Genomic DNA, 15,042 nt, shown 5'->3' on the forward strand with positions numbered 1-15,042 from the left:
AAGTACTGTCATCACCTAAAAGCTTCTAACATTATTTAATCCTTCAATCTTCTCGCAAGGCTGGGGAGGATGACAGACTGCTGGGAGGTGAGCTAACTGCTGGGTGGCAGGGCCTGAGCTGCTCACTCTTTCTAACGCAGGTGTCCTACAGCCCATTGCCACCCCCCACATAGCTCTGATGCATGCAGATGGGTAGCAGGACACGGGCATTACGTGCATATTCAGTGCACGCAGGGTGTAAACTCATCTGCCCTTTCTTTCAAGTGTGTTGGGTTTCCCCTTGGAAGGGAGCAGTGACATACGGATGAGGTACCTGCTCTGCAGACGAGGAAAACGTTGCCTAGGATGACAAACCATTTGCAGGTATAGACAGCCCCTTTTTTCCACTCCATTGCCACCTCTGGCCTCCATGTGCACGTCTGCCGTGCTGCGGTGTGTGAGGGGAGAGGCTGGGGCTGTGCACACACACGATGCTGCTGCAGCAGACGTCACTGGCACGTCAGAGCCAGGCACACCCCCTGCAAACACGCACCGTTAGCTTGGTGAATCACGCCTATGCAGCAGGCAAAACTAGTCCGGGGACAGCTAAACCTTGGGCGTTAGTGGTAAACAGACACTGTTTTGCTCTAAGAGCATAACTCACTCTGCTGCACTCACAGTCCGTTTATTGATTGCCGAGATAAAGCTGTAATCCTTCTAATTCAGGGGAAAAGGGATCCAGCAAGACTGGAGCACCAGTGCTCTGCCAGTCGGTAATTAAAATACATGATTTATTGTTGAATAAGCACTGGCTGAGGGAGAGCTGAGCTAACCAGCTAGCTGGGGGCAGGATGCTGGGTTAGGTTTATGGTTCTTTAGTCTAAAGTTTTGTTTCTGTTTTATGTTTATTTCTTTCCCCCTTCCCTCCAGGTCTAATAATACACGAAGGGCCCTCGGTTTACCGGATTTTTAAACGGTGGCAGGCGGTCAATCAGCAGTGGAAAGTGCTGAACTATGACAAAACAAAGGACATGGAGGAACAAAAAACAGGGACCAGGACAAATCAGCGCCCCTCCTCCCAAACCACCCACTCGTCCTCCACTGGTGGTACAGCCACTAACTCCGCGCCAGCCGACAGCGGGGCACGGGCTGCCGGCCATGCCACAGGCACCCTCTCTGACCACCACTGTGCTTACACCATCCTGCATATACTCAGCCACCTGAGGCCTCACGAACAGCGGAGTCAGTCTAGTAGTAACAGAGAGCTCGTCATGAGGGTCACGACGGTCTGAGCCGAGGAATTCAGGAGGCCTTAACACGAAGCGGAGGAGACAAAGAACTCATAAAGCAGAGGAGCATGGTGTGCCTTTTTCTTTCTCTTTCCTTTTCTTTTCTTTTTTTTTTTTTTCTTTCCTCCTCTCCTTTTCTTTTTTGGTAACTGCACAAAATATAAGAGGCGGCACCTGGCCAGCTGAGGGAAAAAGCAGGTGGAGGGAGAGCTGCACACTCATGCTAAAGAGGTTAATATTTTCCAGCCTGTTTAAAAAAAAAAAAACAACAAAAAAACAAAAAACACACAAAAAAAAGAGAAAAAAACCCAACAACACAAATCACAAAAAAACCCAACAAAACAAGTGCAATACAGACTACAAACTGAGTAGGCAGAGTTCTGGGGAAGCAGAGGAACAGACGGTTTAGCATGTCTTACAAATCCTATTACCTGGAATCGGTAACCCTCTGTACACACAACTTGTAAACACACGCACGCACACACAAACACACAGTGTGAGATTTTAAAAACAAGGAAGGGAACGAAATATTTGGAGTATTTTTATTTTCCAGACTGTGATTAACCAGGGCTGTGAGTTGTTTTATTTCATGAGTCACTCTGGAGCCTTGTTCAATTTATCGTAGGATACCTGAAGTGAAATGGCTGGGGATTTTTCAGTATTGATTTACAGAAAGAGAGATTGAATCATCCCACCAAGATAATCTAACAAATCCAGACATACCCAAATTCCACCAAAAATACTGGGTTTTTTTCTTAGTGTTTCTGACAAGGGATTTGTGAGGGTGGAATTGGGAGGGGGGAGGGCGCTCCGTGACCTTTATTTGACATATAGGCATTTTTGGCAAATTTTGTACAAACTCTCCACAGGTGTTTCAAGCACAAGTACTGGTGTGATTTATGCCTTCATAACCCCAAATCCAGCATCCAGATCTTGCCACTCACATCATTTTCCATGCAGACGTTCCAGGTTGATTTCCTTCCCTTTGATCACAAGAAGCTGACCCGTCTCAGTGGGTTTCTGCTTCCTTTCTGATTCAGACAGTCATGCATTAGAGGTGTAAATCTTTTTTATTTCCAACCCACCCCCCCACCCCCCGTATCCCTGCTGCTCAGTTTGCAACAGTCTCACTCAGTCTTGTAGGCTGAGCCTTTCACATCCAGTCTGTTAGTTTATTACTGAGTCTATACCATTCAATCATTCAAGAGAGAGTCTGAAGAGGGAGCACAGTTGCTGATCGAATATGTAACACTTCTAATAGGTCTCCTTCTCTGGGATATATCCTCGAAGGTACCGGTTGCTCTTCAGGAACATTCTCTTTCAATGCACAATGGCTGAATCATTTGTGGATATTAAAGGGACACTGTCAAGTACTTTTTAAATAGTTTTTAGGGTTTGGGCTTTTTTTACTCTCCATTGTTTGTAATATTCTCTTACAAGCTTGAAAATAAAATTTCTTTCCCTACCGATTTTGTCCTTTTCCATTTGGGCACGTATTGTTCTCTCCACTCACCCCATTCCCTTCACCACCCCATTCCGCCTCCTCCCCACCTTTCTTCTGCAACTGGAGGAAATCCACGTTACCGATTTCCTGCTGACTGTCCTCGCTCTGCGGAGGGTATGTCCCAGCTCTGCGGGGTCGAGCTGTTTTGCCAGTACATCAGCCACGAAGAAAGTTAAGAGCCGAGCCCTAAAAATATAGAGATTAGCTAATTGAGGAGCAACAGCTCAGTGATCCCAAAACACTGAACCCACAGTGATCAAGCCTGAACCCAGCTCCCCGCATAATTTAGGACTTCAGCCAAACTGCATCCATTTAGCAGCAGTGCTGAGCAGCGTTGCACAATGGCTGTGTCCAACTGCCCTCCGGCGTCCTACCAGCACCTCTCACAGCTTCTGTTGGAGTCAGGGCAAAAGACAAGCCACCAGCTCCTTTGGCAGCTATGTTGTCGTGGGCCAGGTGTTTCTGGACCAGAGAAGGTGTCAAACTTCAACCTCCGGGTTTGAACCAGCCATTCCGCAATGCTGAAGATGGAGGTTAGCACCTCAAGGCAGGTTGTATTTTTCACCTTGATTACTTGACAGTGTCCCTTTGAATATCAGAATGCAACAGAACAGGTACTTCTCTGGCAGAGAATGTGGGAGGTGAAACACCGGCCAAGAACGCTGACTTACTGAGGACCCGTATGAAACGGCATGGTTTCTGAGGCCACTGCACCTTTATCTGACCAATCTTATTAGCTACCAAAGATTGCTTTTGGCAGAGGCAAGGAAGCAATGTTGGTGGGCAGAGGGAGAGGGAAGGGGCAATTCCAACCATCTCTAAAAGCAGCTACCCCCAGAATGAAGGTGCTGCAACGAACGGTCTCTGGAAGAACCGCTTCTGATCCACAGTAGAGAGAAACCTGGCCAAATCAAGCAAACACAGCAGCCTCTCGCCCCCTACCTGTCCTGGAAGCTGTCCTCATTCCAAGAGATGAGTAATTACGGTGGTTTTGGGAAGGGGGAAGCATACCCAGATGAAGGGACAGCTGTCAGACATGATGTTGTTTCCCTCCCTGCCCTCCACTCATTTAACATGGAGAAGTCAAATTCCTTTAATTTGGCTAACAGCTAAAAGTTTATGAGGTCAGAAGCACAACTTGCCATGAAAGAGTGGTGTGATCTAGTACTCTGAGCACACAGGACTCTGCATACTCTCACTCCAGCTCTGCCACTGACTCTGTAGCCTTGGGCTGTTCGGCTCAGTCCCCCCTCCACACAAAGGGGGAATAACAATACGTACCTACCTCACAGGGGTGTTGTGAGAATCCGCGTTGGTAAAGCCTGTCGAAGTGCTAAGTCTACCACCGGTAGTCACAAAGCATGCGGTGGGGGTGAGCAGCGCTGCCCTTTTGCTGGTTACAGTCCGAATCACTCAGCGGGAGTCCCATCGGCCCTCTCCTGCTTGGAGATCCTCCTTGATCCGAAGCAGAGGGTGTCGTCCGAGTGCCCTCTCCTCCATTGCATGACATTTTAAGCAGCTGTGAGGTGCAGGGTAGTGACAGACATGAAGTCCTACTTGACCAGGGATTTGCTACAACATTTTCTATATCTGTGGGGTTTGTTGGTTTGGTTTTTCCATATATTGTGCTTAGAAATAAACTTTCCACTTAGGGCTGGCGGTTCGGGGTCTCTTCTGTTGCATGGCAATGTATACAAGTCTTATTGTCTGTCTTACTGTGCAAATGATCCCGCAGCCCAATTTCAGAGATGGGCATGGTCTGAGCCTTTTCACAGCGGCATAAGACTCAAAAGCCTGTCTAGACTGTTTAATATTTAAACAACACTATGAACTTGTCAATTGTATGTGTTCTGTGCAATACGAAGCATGTCATTAGCTGGCTTGATGGGCAGAGGGGCTAAAGGAAGGTCAAAACTTGTTCAAAGAGCTTCATACATGTGCCAGCATGGAGCCGAAGGGCTGCCACCAGCAATGCAAACTCGGGGAAGCCATTGGAAACTGTTTTCAGAACAGTTTACTCCAGAACAAGGTACTTCTGAGTTTATGAATTTCTAGGCTGCCAGCCTGAGAGAACAAGTGCAAATTTAGTATGGGGTTTGGGGTTTTGGATTATCTTTTTCTTTCTTCCCCAAAGTATGGATGGCAGAAATACTGATGAGGGTCTTTTCCTTCCATAGCACAGTTCTCTTGTCTCCCACAACCTCCTTGTGCCATCCCCTTTGTGCTACTATGCAGGACTTTAAAAGGTGCAAACGGAGATAGTATGTTCCCGAGACATGCAAAACACGCTGTGTATTGGGGGATTCTAGCAGACAGGAGAGATGGGGCAGAGCTATGCTACAGAAGGCATCTCTTCTTCCCAACACCTTTCCTCTAGTCTTGTCTGCTGGGTTTCTGAAGAGATGTTCTTGTGTTTTGTTACAAAGCAGCCAGATCAGCTCCCACCGACAAACAAAGCCTGCAGAGTTTGGCAGCTGTTTCTCCCAGTGGAGAAAATTCCAGGCCCTATCACTGTGGAGAGCCCTCAGCTCTTGGGCTTTGTGGTCCTCCAATACCATTTGGGGGTGGTCATTGTGGAGGACTGTGTTCAGCCATCATCAGAAACTGTGTGTGCGTGGTCCTGCTCATTCTTGTGATTTCTGCTAGTTTCCTGATTTTCTGTCAGTTTTTACAGGTCTTTCTGGTAATGCTCTTCTGGTTATGCTCTTCAGAGGTGTTTTGCTCTGTGTCAGTTGCTAATGCTATTCTTGCCTACTGAAACATCAGCGGTGGCCGCCAGCTCCATAGCTTTCCCATTCCTGCCCTCCTGTCTCTTGGTAAATACCCACTGCTAAGTTCAGACCCCCTTCCTCTGTGCCTACAGTGGCTCAAGCACATGCACTAACCCAAGGGTCGTCAGAGAACACAGGGACCACTCAAAGCCTGTATCAGTAGTCAGACTCCGTAACCATCAGTCAGTCCTCTTTGCTGTATATTCCCTTTGCCAGTCTCAGTGCCTGCTGTTAATTGGTTGCCACAAGAAGTCCGCAGTGCTAGCAGAACCCACATAGCCAGCTGGCACGTGGTTTCCGATTTCAAACGTCAGAAGTGATGGACTGTTTTTCAAGTAAATCAGGTGTGGTCCCTGTTGTGGTTTCCCAAGCAAGGTGCTGAAGAGGTCCACATCTTATCTTCCCGCGACAGGCAACCCAAGGAAAGAGCAAGACAGGAGCACAGAGTTAAGACAGGCATCAGCTGTCCACCATGTTTGTACCCAGGGAGAAAGGAAAATACTACTCATGTCTACCACATCCCTACCACATCCTTCTCAAAGCCCTTGTGTCTGTCAGTAGTAAAATGTCAGAGATAATGCCTGTAGATGGCGGACAATTCTGAAGACTTTCCAGACCATCCCCTGCCCACGTGTGGTGATCAATCACTCAAGCATCTTCCCTTTGTTTTCCTCCAGAGACAAAAGATTATTTTGACTGAACAAAGCACTGCTACTCTGCAGCGTAGGAGGAGGCTGCACCATTAGCACTTCGAATCTGTGGTTCATCCACCAGGACCCCTGCACATCTCCTTGTGAGAACACGTGGCCAGAAGACCTATTCCTTTCACTTACTATTGTACATCAGTCATGCACCTGGAGGGAAAGAGTCAGCAGTGCAATTGCCTTAGTGACTACAGCTGAGTATCCCAACCTCCCCTCCACTGTCACCTCACCTGTGACTGCTCCTTGTTCCTGAGCCAACAGATGCCTCTCCCTTCTGCCATCCCTAGCCTCCAGCCCTGAAGATCTGGGCAGACAGATACAGGATTCCTCACAGACTAGTTTTAGCGTCTTCTACATCCTTCATGCATCCAGACAGGCAAATTGATTTCATTGACAGACAATGACATATTTAAATCCTGAGAGAAGAAACAAGTGTAGGAGCTTATTGCATTGACCTTCCCCTCTTCTTCCATGTTGAAGGAAACACAGTGAAAACATCAGTTGGTTACCATATGACAGCAACGAGCTGATGGCTCTAGAAATATCTCCCTCAATAATGCAAGTCTGACATGCTGCAGTTACTGAAGGCAGTCTTTGATCTCACAGCTATCATGCTGGATACAAGGCGAACAGAATGTGGCACTTCTGTGCTGTTTACACAAACATCAAAAACTACCTTAGTTCATTATTTAAATTACCTCCAGGTCAGTGGGTGAATTTCTCCTTTGATGAAAGAATGATGTTTTTCTGTCCCAGAACTGGAATTGCAAGGCAAAATATTGTACACATATACATATATATTTATAAACGTTATCCTGAAAATATAAAGAAAAGAAAAAACTCAAACAAACCACAAAGAATACTTAACTATATTGAATAAGTCTTGACAGGAGCTTAGGATTTGCCATGTGGAAAGTATGACATGTGATTTAACTTCAGGCAAACAGAAGACAGAAGTGGGACATGCTTTTGTGTGACCTCTCGCCTTTCTCTGGCTCATGCTCATTATTGTAGAGCATTTAATTAATGCAAAACTATATGGAAAATAGATGATGAGCTCCAGCAGCAGGAAACAGACTGAAGACCCCTCAAACTTATCTGAACCATAGTCAAACAAGCACAATGATGCAAAAGCACAAACACCTGCCATTACACCTGTTTGAGAAGAGAGGTATTTCTGAACAGGGACAAGGAGTCAGACAGAAATTCTTTTCCAAGCCACACTGACAGTATTTTTCCCAGCTTGTTTACATCCTCTTATTAACCCTTTTTTCCGAGTGGAGAAGAAAGGAGAAGAGAGGAGAAGAGAGGAGAAGGATTCTGATACCCAGGACTTAAACAATAAAATAACAGTAGAGAAGAGGTACTAAGGGCAGATGATCCTTTATATGTTATGTTATGCATCAAGATGTGCTTTACCAAACAGAATTAGGACATCACATTCAGTTCCCTGCTTGCTCAAAGAAAGTCTGAGTGATTGAGTTTGCTCATAACCAAGGAGCCTTCCTAGCGTGTAGCTTTCTACAGGGGACCACAGCTTCCCTCTGGATGAGAGAACGTTTTGTCTCCAGTTGCATCCCACTGTGGCAGAGTAACAACCTGTTGTTAGCCAGTCACTGATGGGCAGTGGGAACATCTATCAGCTTATATGAGTTTTGATATCGATAATCACAAGAACTGCACAGGCCCAGCGTGCCCCTGCAAGTGGCCTGTCTCATCCTTTCACAGTTCAAGTTGCTGACAGAGCTACTCTGCTCTTTGCTCTTCATTACAAGGCAACTTTCCTTTAAAATCCAGCCTGCCACACTTCTCTGGGAGTTTTTCCTCTGCACATTACAGAGGTTCAGTTTAGTCCTTTTTCCTAGAAGGATGAACAGATTTCTACCTAACCCACCTGATCTTCTTTCTCAGCTAGAGAGACAAAAAATGATGTTCTCTGCACAGCTGATCCCAGTACCTATGTTCTTATGAGATTATATTCCCTGTCCCCTCCCACTCACTACTCCCTACCTTCACTTTCCTTTGGAAAGGGGTGATTCATTGCTACTAAATGGTAGAGATGAGAGTGTGGACAGCCCTTCTACTAGTTGCTAACAGGCACACAAACCTTCTTCCCATCCCTCTAGACTGGTGTTGCCAGCAGAACCGTTTTCACGGAGTTTAGCTTCTTGATCCAGAAGAGCAAATGCTTTCAAGCATCTCCTTCACTGCTATCAAGCTGTGGGATAATGGCATGGGGAATCTTTTGTTTCTTAGCCTCAGGGTAACCAGAGTGGATGATGTACCTGAGCCAAAAACACAGTGAGGACAAACCACTTGTATTTTAGATCACGGTAAAACTGCGTGAGGTCTGCCCTGTTGACAGGGGAGCAAGAATCTCTGTCAGATTTATATGGTGGCAAAGCAAAATGCCCTTGTCCCTCATGTTTTTAGCTCATACACGTCAGCTCTCCGTTATATAAAAGACCCTCTGTAGGCAATGCAGGCCAGGCTTGGGGAGGAAATCTTCCTCATTCCAGAAGCACAACCAGCCCATAGCTATGCATCAACCCCTTCAGGACTTTTTCTCCAGAGAGGCTGATAGTAAACAGGGAGGTAGCTAGTGGGGATAGCAAGAACGCTTCCCTGGATCTTCATCCCCAGCAGGCACAGTCCCTAGTAGGCTAATTCTGCATCTCCTCACGAGTCCCCTTTGAAATCACTCCCAAGGACTACAGTCTGATCCTTCACTACTACAGGGTCTGCCCAGGAGAGGAAGCAGTGTGTCTGCATGGATCTCCAAGGTCTGTTGGTAGGGTCCTGAGCCAGGCCTGGAAGAAATCACTATGTTCACTGAGGGATGAGATAACTCAATGGTGTGTCCATGCAGAAATACTCTCTTTGAGACTTCTACAGAGATGTCTGGGGGGTTGGGGGGAGGGGGGTGGTTTTGTTCAGGGCAGGAAGCACGGGGAAAGGAAGGCTGCAATGTAAGAAACAATCAGCCACAATGGAGGGGTTGACTAAAAGGAATGACCATGTCGACTGTGTTACTGTCCCATCATTCTCCTGAACCCAGAATGGAAACTTCCAAGTGCTCTTCATGAGCTTACGTTTATTAGAAAACTATTCCTGGGTGTTCAAGGTTGTTTTCTAATGAAAATATACATAATAAAAAAAGCAAATGAACGACTCTTGCTAATCTTTTCCTCTCCTCTGTTAACTTGTAACACATACTGTGAAACTTACCTCCTTCCTTGTTTGTTTACCGCCATTCCTGGTCAATAAAAATCTCTTTCTTTCTGGTCATGATCCACACAGGGCCTTATACAGTAAGTTTTCATCTTCTGCCTACACATCAGAGGTCAAGACTTCACATAAGGCATTTGAAGAAAATTCCATGGCTTAGCATATATAACAAAATGTGTTAGCACTTTGACTTACCAGTTGTTTATGGCATTAAACAGCAAAAATCCTTTACTGAACATCACTATAAGGTTCATAAGTAGTGCCTTCCCTATGTGCAAGAGAGAAGCTTGAGGCAACCAAGGTAAGTACAGGCAAGCATTGAAAAAAGCTGTTATTTTCAGAGTACCTACTCTGGTGTGCTAGGTTCTTCCCCACTGTACAGGACTGCCCTTGACAACGGACATCTCCCATCTAAACAGTAATGGAGCCAGCCCTTACCCCAGGTCTTTATCTTCTGCAAATTGCTGTGTGAACTTCAAGACAGAGGGAATGCTCAGAGCAAGCATGCAGACAGACAGTGGGGACAATGGAAGCAGTCACCCACGTCGTGGTAGGAAGGGGCTGGTAAAGAGCTAGGCTAGATTCACAGCCCCTCTCCTGAGTGCTGAGCGCGTCAGAGCAAGCTGTACCCCAGGACATCTTTTGAGACTGCCCTTGTTTCTGTAGTGCCTACTGAATGCCTAGAGCATCACTTTTCAAAGCGATGTGCCTAGAAGTCCAGTGCAACCAGCTGCACAGCCTCCCCATCTCAGGAGGAAAGAAGGGGCAGTGTTTCACCAGCCAAACACAGAGCTGACAAAAGACGGTCACAAGAAGCTCTGAAAATTCTTCTGCCAAAGGGTCACAGAACTTTCCAATGCTTGCACATGTGAGGAACCTGCTCTGGAGAGACAGGTGAAGTCCATTCCTCATCCTTCCCCTAGAAACCAAGTAAGTCTTTCCTTCTCTTTTTTTCTTTCTTTCTTTTTTTTTTTTCGTTTTTTTTTTTTAAACACAGGTCTATTCCAGTAAATCTATCAAAACACCCAGAGAGACAGAGAGGGAGAAGGGAAAAAACAGGGAAAAGAAAATGGGCAGGACAAGGAGCTGCTTGGAAAGAACAGCTGTGCTAATCAGAAATGAAGGACAAAAAACAAGGGGAGGGGATATGACAGTGGGAGCAGGGATAGAACTGGCAGAGACGTGGTGTGAAGAGGCTGGTGGCAACTGTTGATTACTGCAGCAATAACACTGATGGTTTGGAGAAGAGAGGGCAAGGCAGGCCCTAGAGGATCCTCAGGGAAAGAAGGAAGGAGCCATGAAACACTGGCAGACCAGACTGCACAGAGTTCTCTCCAACCAGCCTTTCCATAAGTCCAGGACCAAGTCTGTGTCTTTCACAGCCTGCAGCCTGAAAAACAGCCTCTCTGTTAGATCTATCCCCTGACTGACAAAGAGCTGCATCAGCCAGGCTAGGCAAACTACTGCACACATCATCCTGCCTGTAACAGTGATTCTTACCCAAATGTATTATTCCTAATTCAAGGCAGCCTCCCAGAGCTTGTTTTATTCTGTGCACACAGCTACATTGCTAAAAACAATCATGTGCCCTGCACCTGCTCAGACCAGAAGTAATTTCCTACACCAGCCAGCCAGGGCTCTGCTGAATTGTAGCAGCTGTAGCACACTGTGGTCTTTGCCAGCTCAGTGGGTTTCAGGAGAATGAGGATGCTGAAATGCTTGGTTGCTCTAGAGAGAGAGAAGGTTGCCTGTAAAACAAGGAGGTTTGAATGATATTGCAGCCTGGATTCCCTCACACACAGACAGGAGTGTTGCCAAAACATTGGGAACTGAGCTCAAGCTGCAAAATTCACAGCAGAATTGCAAAAATCACAAGCTTGAGAGTAAAAAGCATTTCAGGCAAGGTGGCGGCAGCAGGAAGTTTTAACCAGTGGGAACATGAAACTATTTTGGTTTAGAAACAAGTGAAAATTTCAAAATGTAACCTACAATGAATGTAGAGGTATCTGCATGGGGAGTATAGTTACCTGAATCTTAAAGAAAATATAAATTGGTTTGAGAATTTCAAACAGCAAAGTGCCTCCCATCCAGAAATTACTGGCCACTTCCAGAAGCAATACAACAGCTGCCTGCTCAATGGCCAGAGGATGCCAACCCCTGAAGATGGCTAACCATCTGCAATTACTGGGATAAAATTCCCAATGTAATATAGGTCTGAGGGTCAATTAAATTTGAACGAGATCACCCAAGGGCCTGACATAAACTTGACTGAAATCAGCAGGTTTTTTTCCTCAAGCAGGCACATAGGATCAGGGCTGTGCCCTTTGAGCATTTCGTGCTCCCAGCTTCTCAGTACTCCCATCTTCTGGTTTTACAACCCGGAAGCAAAAGCACAGGAAAGCAGCAAGCGGATCACCTCTGTGAGGCCAACTGAATCAGTCTTACTGCAGGACTTGCAAAAGTTACTTTTTTCATCATACACCAGCAAAAAATCCTCACGTCCCAGTGAATTAATAGCCATTAATCTTAAAGCATCACCTCTGCAACAAAGTTTGCATGAATCTACACACCTCCATCCAGTCATGCTTACAGGTGTAAATATACGCCTGTGTGAGATGGCACTCAGACTGCTGTGGGCACTCACAAAATTAGAGCAAGGCAAGCCCAGGGATGTGCACCAGCTATGCTGTGATGACTCTCGACGCGCGTGGTCTTACTGCCCGATAAACTGGCATCAGCCAAAGTGGAAATGTAATTAGTTGCCTTTCAACTGCAGGGGAAAAGAGCCACCTCACAGGCAGTTATGGAAGATGAGCTGAAACCTTGTGAGTTTGTTACCAAGGTCAGTTACTCATACATCTGTAACCAAGGCCTCATGTCCCCCAAAACAGCCAACAGTAGCCCCATGCATCTGGGCAACACAGTGACAGAGTTGCACCTCTTACAAAGAATAATTAAAAGTATTCCCCTCCCTCTCATTTTGAATTTAGCTGGGAGCAACAAGCACTGATTACTTAATGTAAACAGTGCTCTGGTTATTTAATGCACTAAATAACAACAGACTTCCACAAGCTCACTTATTTTACACAGTTCTAAAATGCCCACAGCCTTCTCTAGTTTGTGAATGCTGTGAGCTTTATTGTGTCACTAAAGCCTTACCAAACTTTGGAGCAGTCTCAGGTCAGAGCAGAATGGATCATTTTCAAGGCTATAACCAGAGTAAAAGGAAACAAAATCATTTCACTAGATTCCCACTTTGACATACAATCCACGTGTTTGTCCTTTCCATTCAGATGTTTCATGGTGGTGAAAGATGCCAGATCTGGAGTTGTTGCTGTTCACAGCCCATGGAGTGACCCTGGAAGCTGTGTCTGTCTTCATCTCCAGTAACCACCTCTACAAGTTGAGCAATACTTAAGGCCATGTATTTCAACCTGCCTTTGTATGTATTTAACGTAGGCATCTACAGCTGCAGCTCACCCAAATTTATATATCTAAAGGTCACTTGTCAAATTCTAAGCCACCTTAGTAATCATCAGAGAAAAATAGGTACCTCCCAGGAATTATTCATCCCAATTGTATTCTGCACCAAACTGCCTACACAGTTGTCTAGTATGATTTGAGATGCTTGACTGGCCTTCAGTGTCTCAATTTTAAATTGACGCCCATATCTAAAGTTAGGAAAAAAGCACTCACCCCTCTTTTGCATGTATTGGGTAGCCAGCTGTCAAATCAGTCATCTTTCCCCGACTTTATTAATTAGAGGAAGTAAGTTAGGCTGCCCAGGCTGAATACAAGATGTGGTCCTTGAAACACTGGTTTCTTCACTCATCTTACCGCAAAAGGCAGAAGGAACCTAAGGGATTTTTGAGGTTCTCCTACCATCCACAGTCAGTATGAGACGTCAACCACCAAATATCTCAGCGCTGCAGTTAATTGTGCTTATGGTCTACAGCTTATTGCATCTGTTGTCTTTGCAACTTCTGTTCTGAATTTGCAAAAAGGATGAAGTAGTTCAGGGTGTTCAATTCTGGGGACTTTTTTTTAAAGCTGAATCCCAAAACAATATTGTCCAACTTTTCCTAAAAGTAAAAAGCCACTTTTTAGGCATTTTAGGGCCCTCAGTTGCTACCTCCTGAAAATTTAGGCCTTAATTTCTAAGCTCTAAGGGGGAACACAGCATTTTTTAAACAGCAAACTCTGCAAGGCTGTGAATGAAGCCTAGCAAAAAGCTGTTCTCTAAACAGCAAGGCAGCTAGTCTTACAACTATCACCATTTATGACTTGTGATACTGCAGAGAGCTCTCATCATTACAGCACATCTTGTATCAGAAGCATCTTTCAGAGCTTTGGGGAATTGTTTGTTTTCTTGTTTAAAGACTGCAGTATCAGTGGAAAAACAAACCTTGAGAAAACATAAAAGAGAAAGTAGAGAGAGGCTGAGTACCCAGGCAGAATGGAGCAAGTACAGCCACCACAGTCAACAAGCTGTCCTGATGGAAAGCATAGCCTTGTGCTAAAGGACAGCCCCTGGATTAGAAATCACCCCTGAAAATGTTTAACTAAGGCATTTGCCTGACAGTCAAAGTAAATAAGCAGCAGCATACAGGGGTGTGTTGAGGCTTTGAAACACTGTTTGCAAGGATGAAGATCAGGGGCTCAAAAAGTCAAAGTTGTGGGATGCCCATTATATTTTTCAAAGTAACAGATCTATGAAGGGGAATCACTCATGACCCCACACAACAGGCAATTGATGATTTACAGGGAGAGCTCCACACCAGGAGACTTGTCTTGGACTGCCCTTCTCAGCTACCCAAACAGCAGTGCTCCTCTCCCATCACTTAACCTGCAGCCTGTCTCAGTCTCCCCTTCTGGAAAGCCAAGATTTGCTATTCTTCTGCAGAGCAGCAGCAGATGTCACTGGCTTCCCACCAGCACTCCATCCCCACCAGCAAGCGGTCACTGGCCCTGAGCTCACAAGCACCAGCAGCTATGATGGCATCACCCCTCTACTTCATATAGACATCGGAAAAGCGGACCAGCAACCCTGTTCCTTGCCCTGGGCTTGATTTGAACGCGTCACGTTACACTACAAACTACATCCCAGGAGGCATTTGAAACACTGCCAGTATGTTTCTAAGCACACTGTTTCTGAACATGTGTAAAATCATCCCATTAACTCTCCAGAACACTGTTGCCTTTGGCATCTGCCTCCACACTTCTTCCACGCTTTTCTCTGGGCTTGTGGTGGTGGTGGTATTTGCTGCTGTTACCAGGGTGCAAGAGATTATGCAACTGTCTAGCATTTGATTTAACCAGCTAGGGGAAAAAAAACACCTGTTCCAAATTCTATTAATAACTGGCAGCCATCTCCCTCCTCCCTTCCCTCCCCAAATTCCCACAGAAGGAAGATCACAGACAGATCCCCGCAAGCACAAACTAGCAGCCTGACTGGATCAATAACATCCATGGAGCCAGAAATTTGCAATGAATTCTGGGTAATTAATCTGCCACGGAAAGACAATCTTAATTAAGAAAAGTCAAGCCGTTCTTTTCCCAAACCTTTT

General features: G+C 45.7%; 1 protein-coding gene across 2 annotated transcripts in view; it reads left to right on the top strand.

The window, feature by feature from the left end:
• The window catches only part of MARCHF4 (membrane associated ring-CH-type finger 4), a 112,630-nt gene extending 102,188 nt beyond the window's left edge, over positions 1–10,442 (top strand). For both annotated transcript variants that reach the window (XM_055719330.1, XM_005442945.3), the window contains exon 4: positions 910–10,442. In XM_055719330.1, coding sequence (XP_055575305.1) covers positions 910–1,271 — 362 coding nt within the window. In that variant the 3' untranslated portion in view covers positions 1,272–10,442. The remainder of the gene's footprint in view (positions 1–909) is intronic.
• Positions 10,443–15,042: the final 4,600 nt, after the last annotated feature.

The sequence above is a fragment of the Falco cherrug genome, chromosome 8 (genome assembly GCF_023634085.1).
Source record: "Falco cherrug isolate bFalChe1 chromosome 8, bFalChe1.pri, whole genome shotgun sequence".
Classification (NCBI taxonomy): domain Eukaryota; kingdom Metazoa; phylum Chordata; class Aves; order Falconiformes; family Falconidae; genus Falco; species Falco cherrug.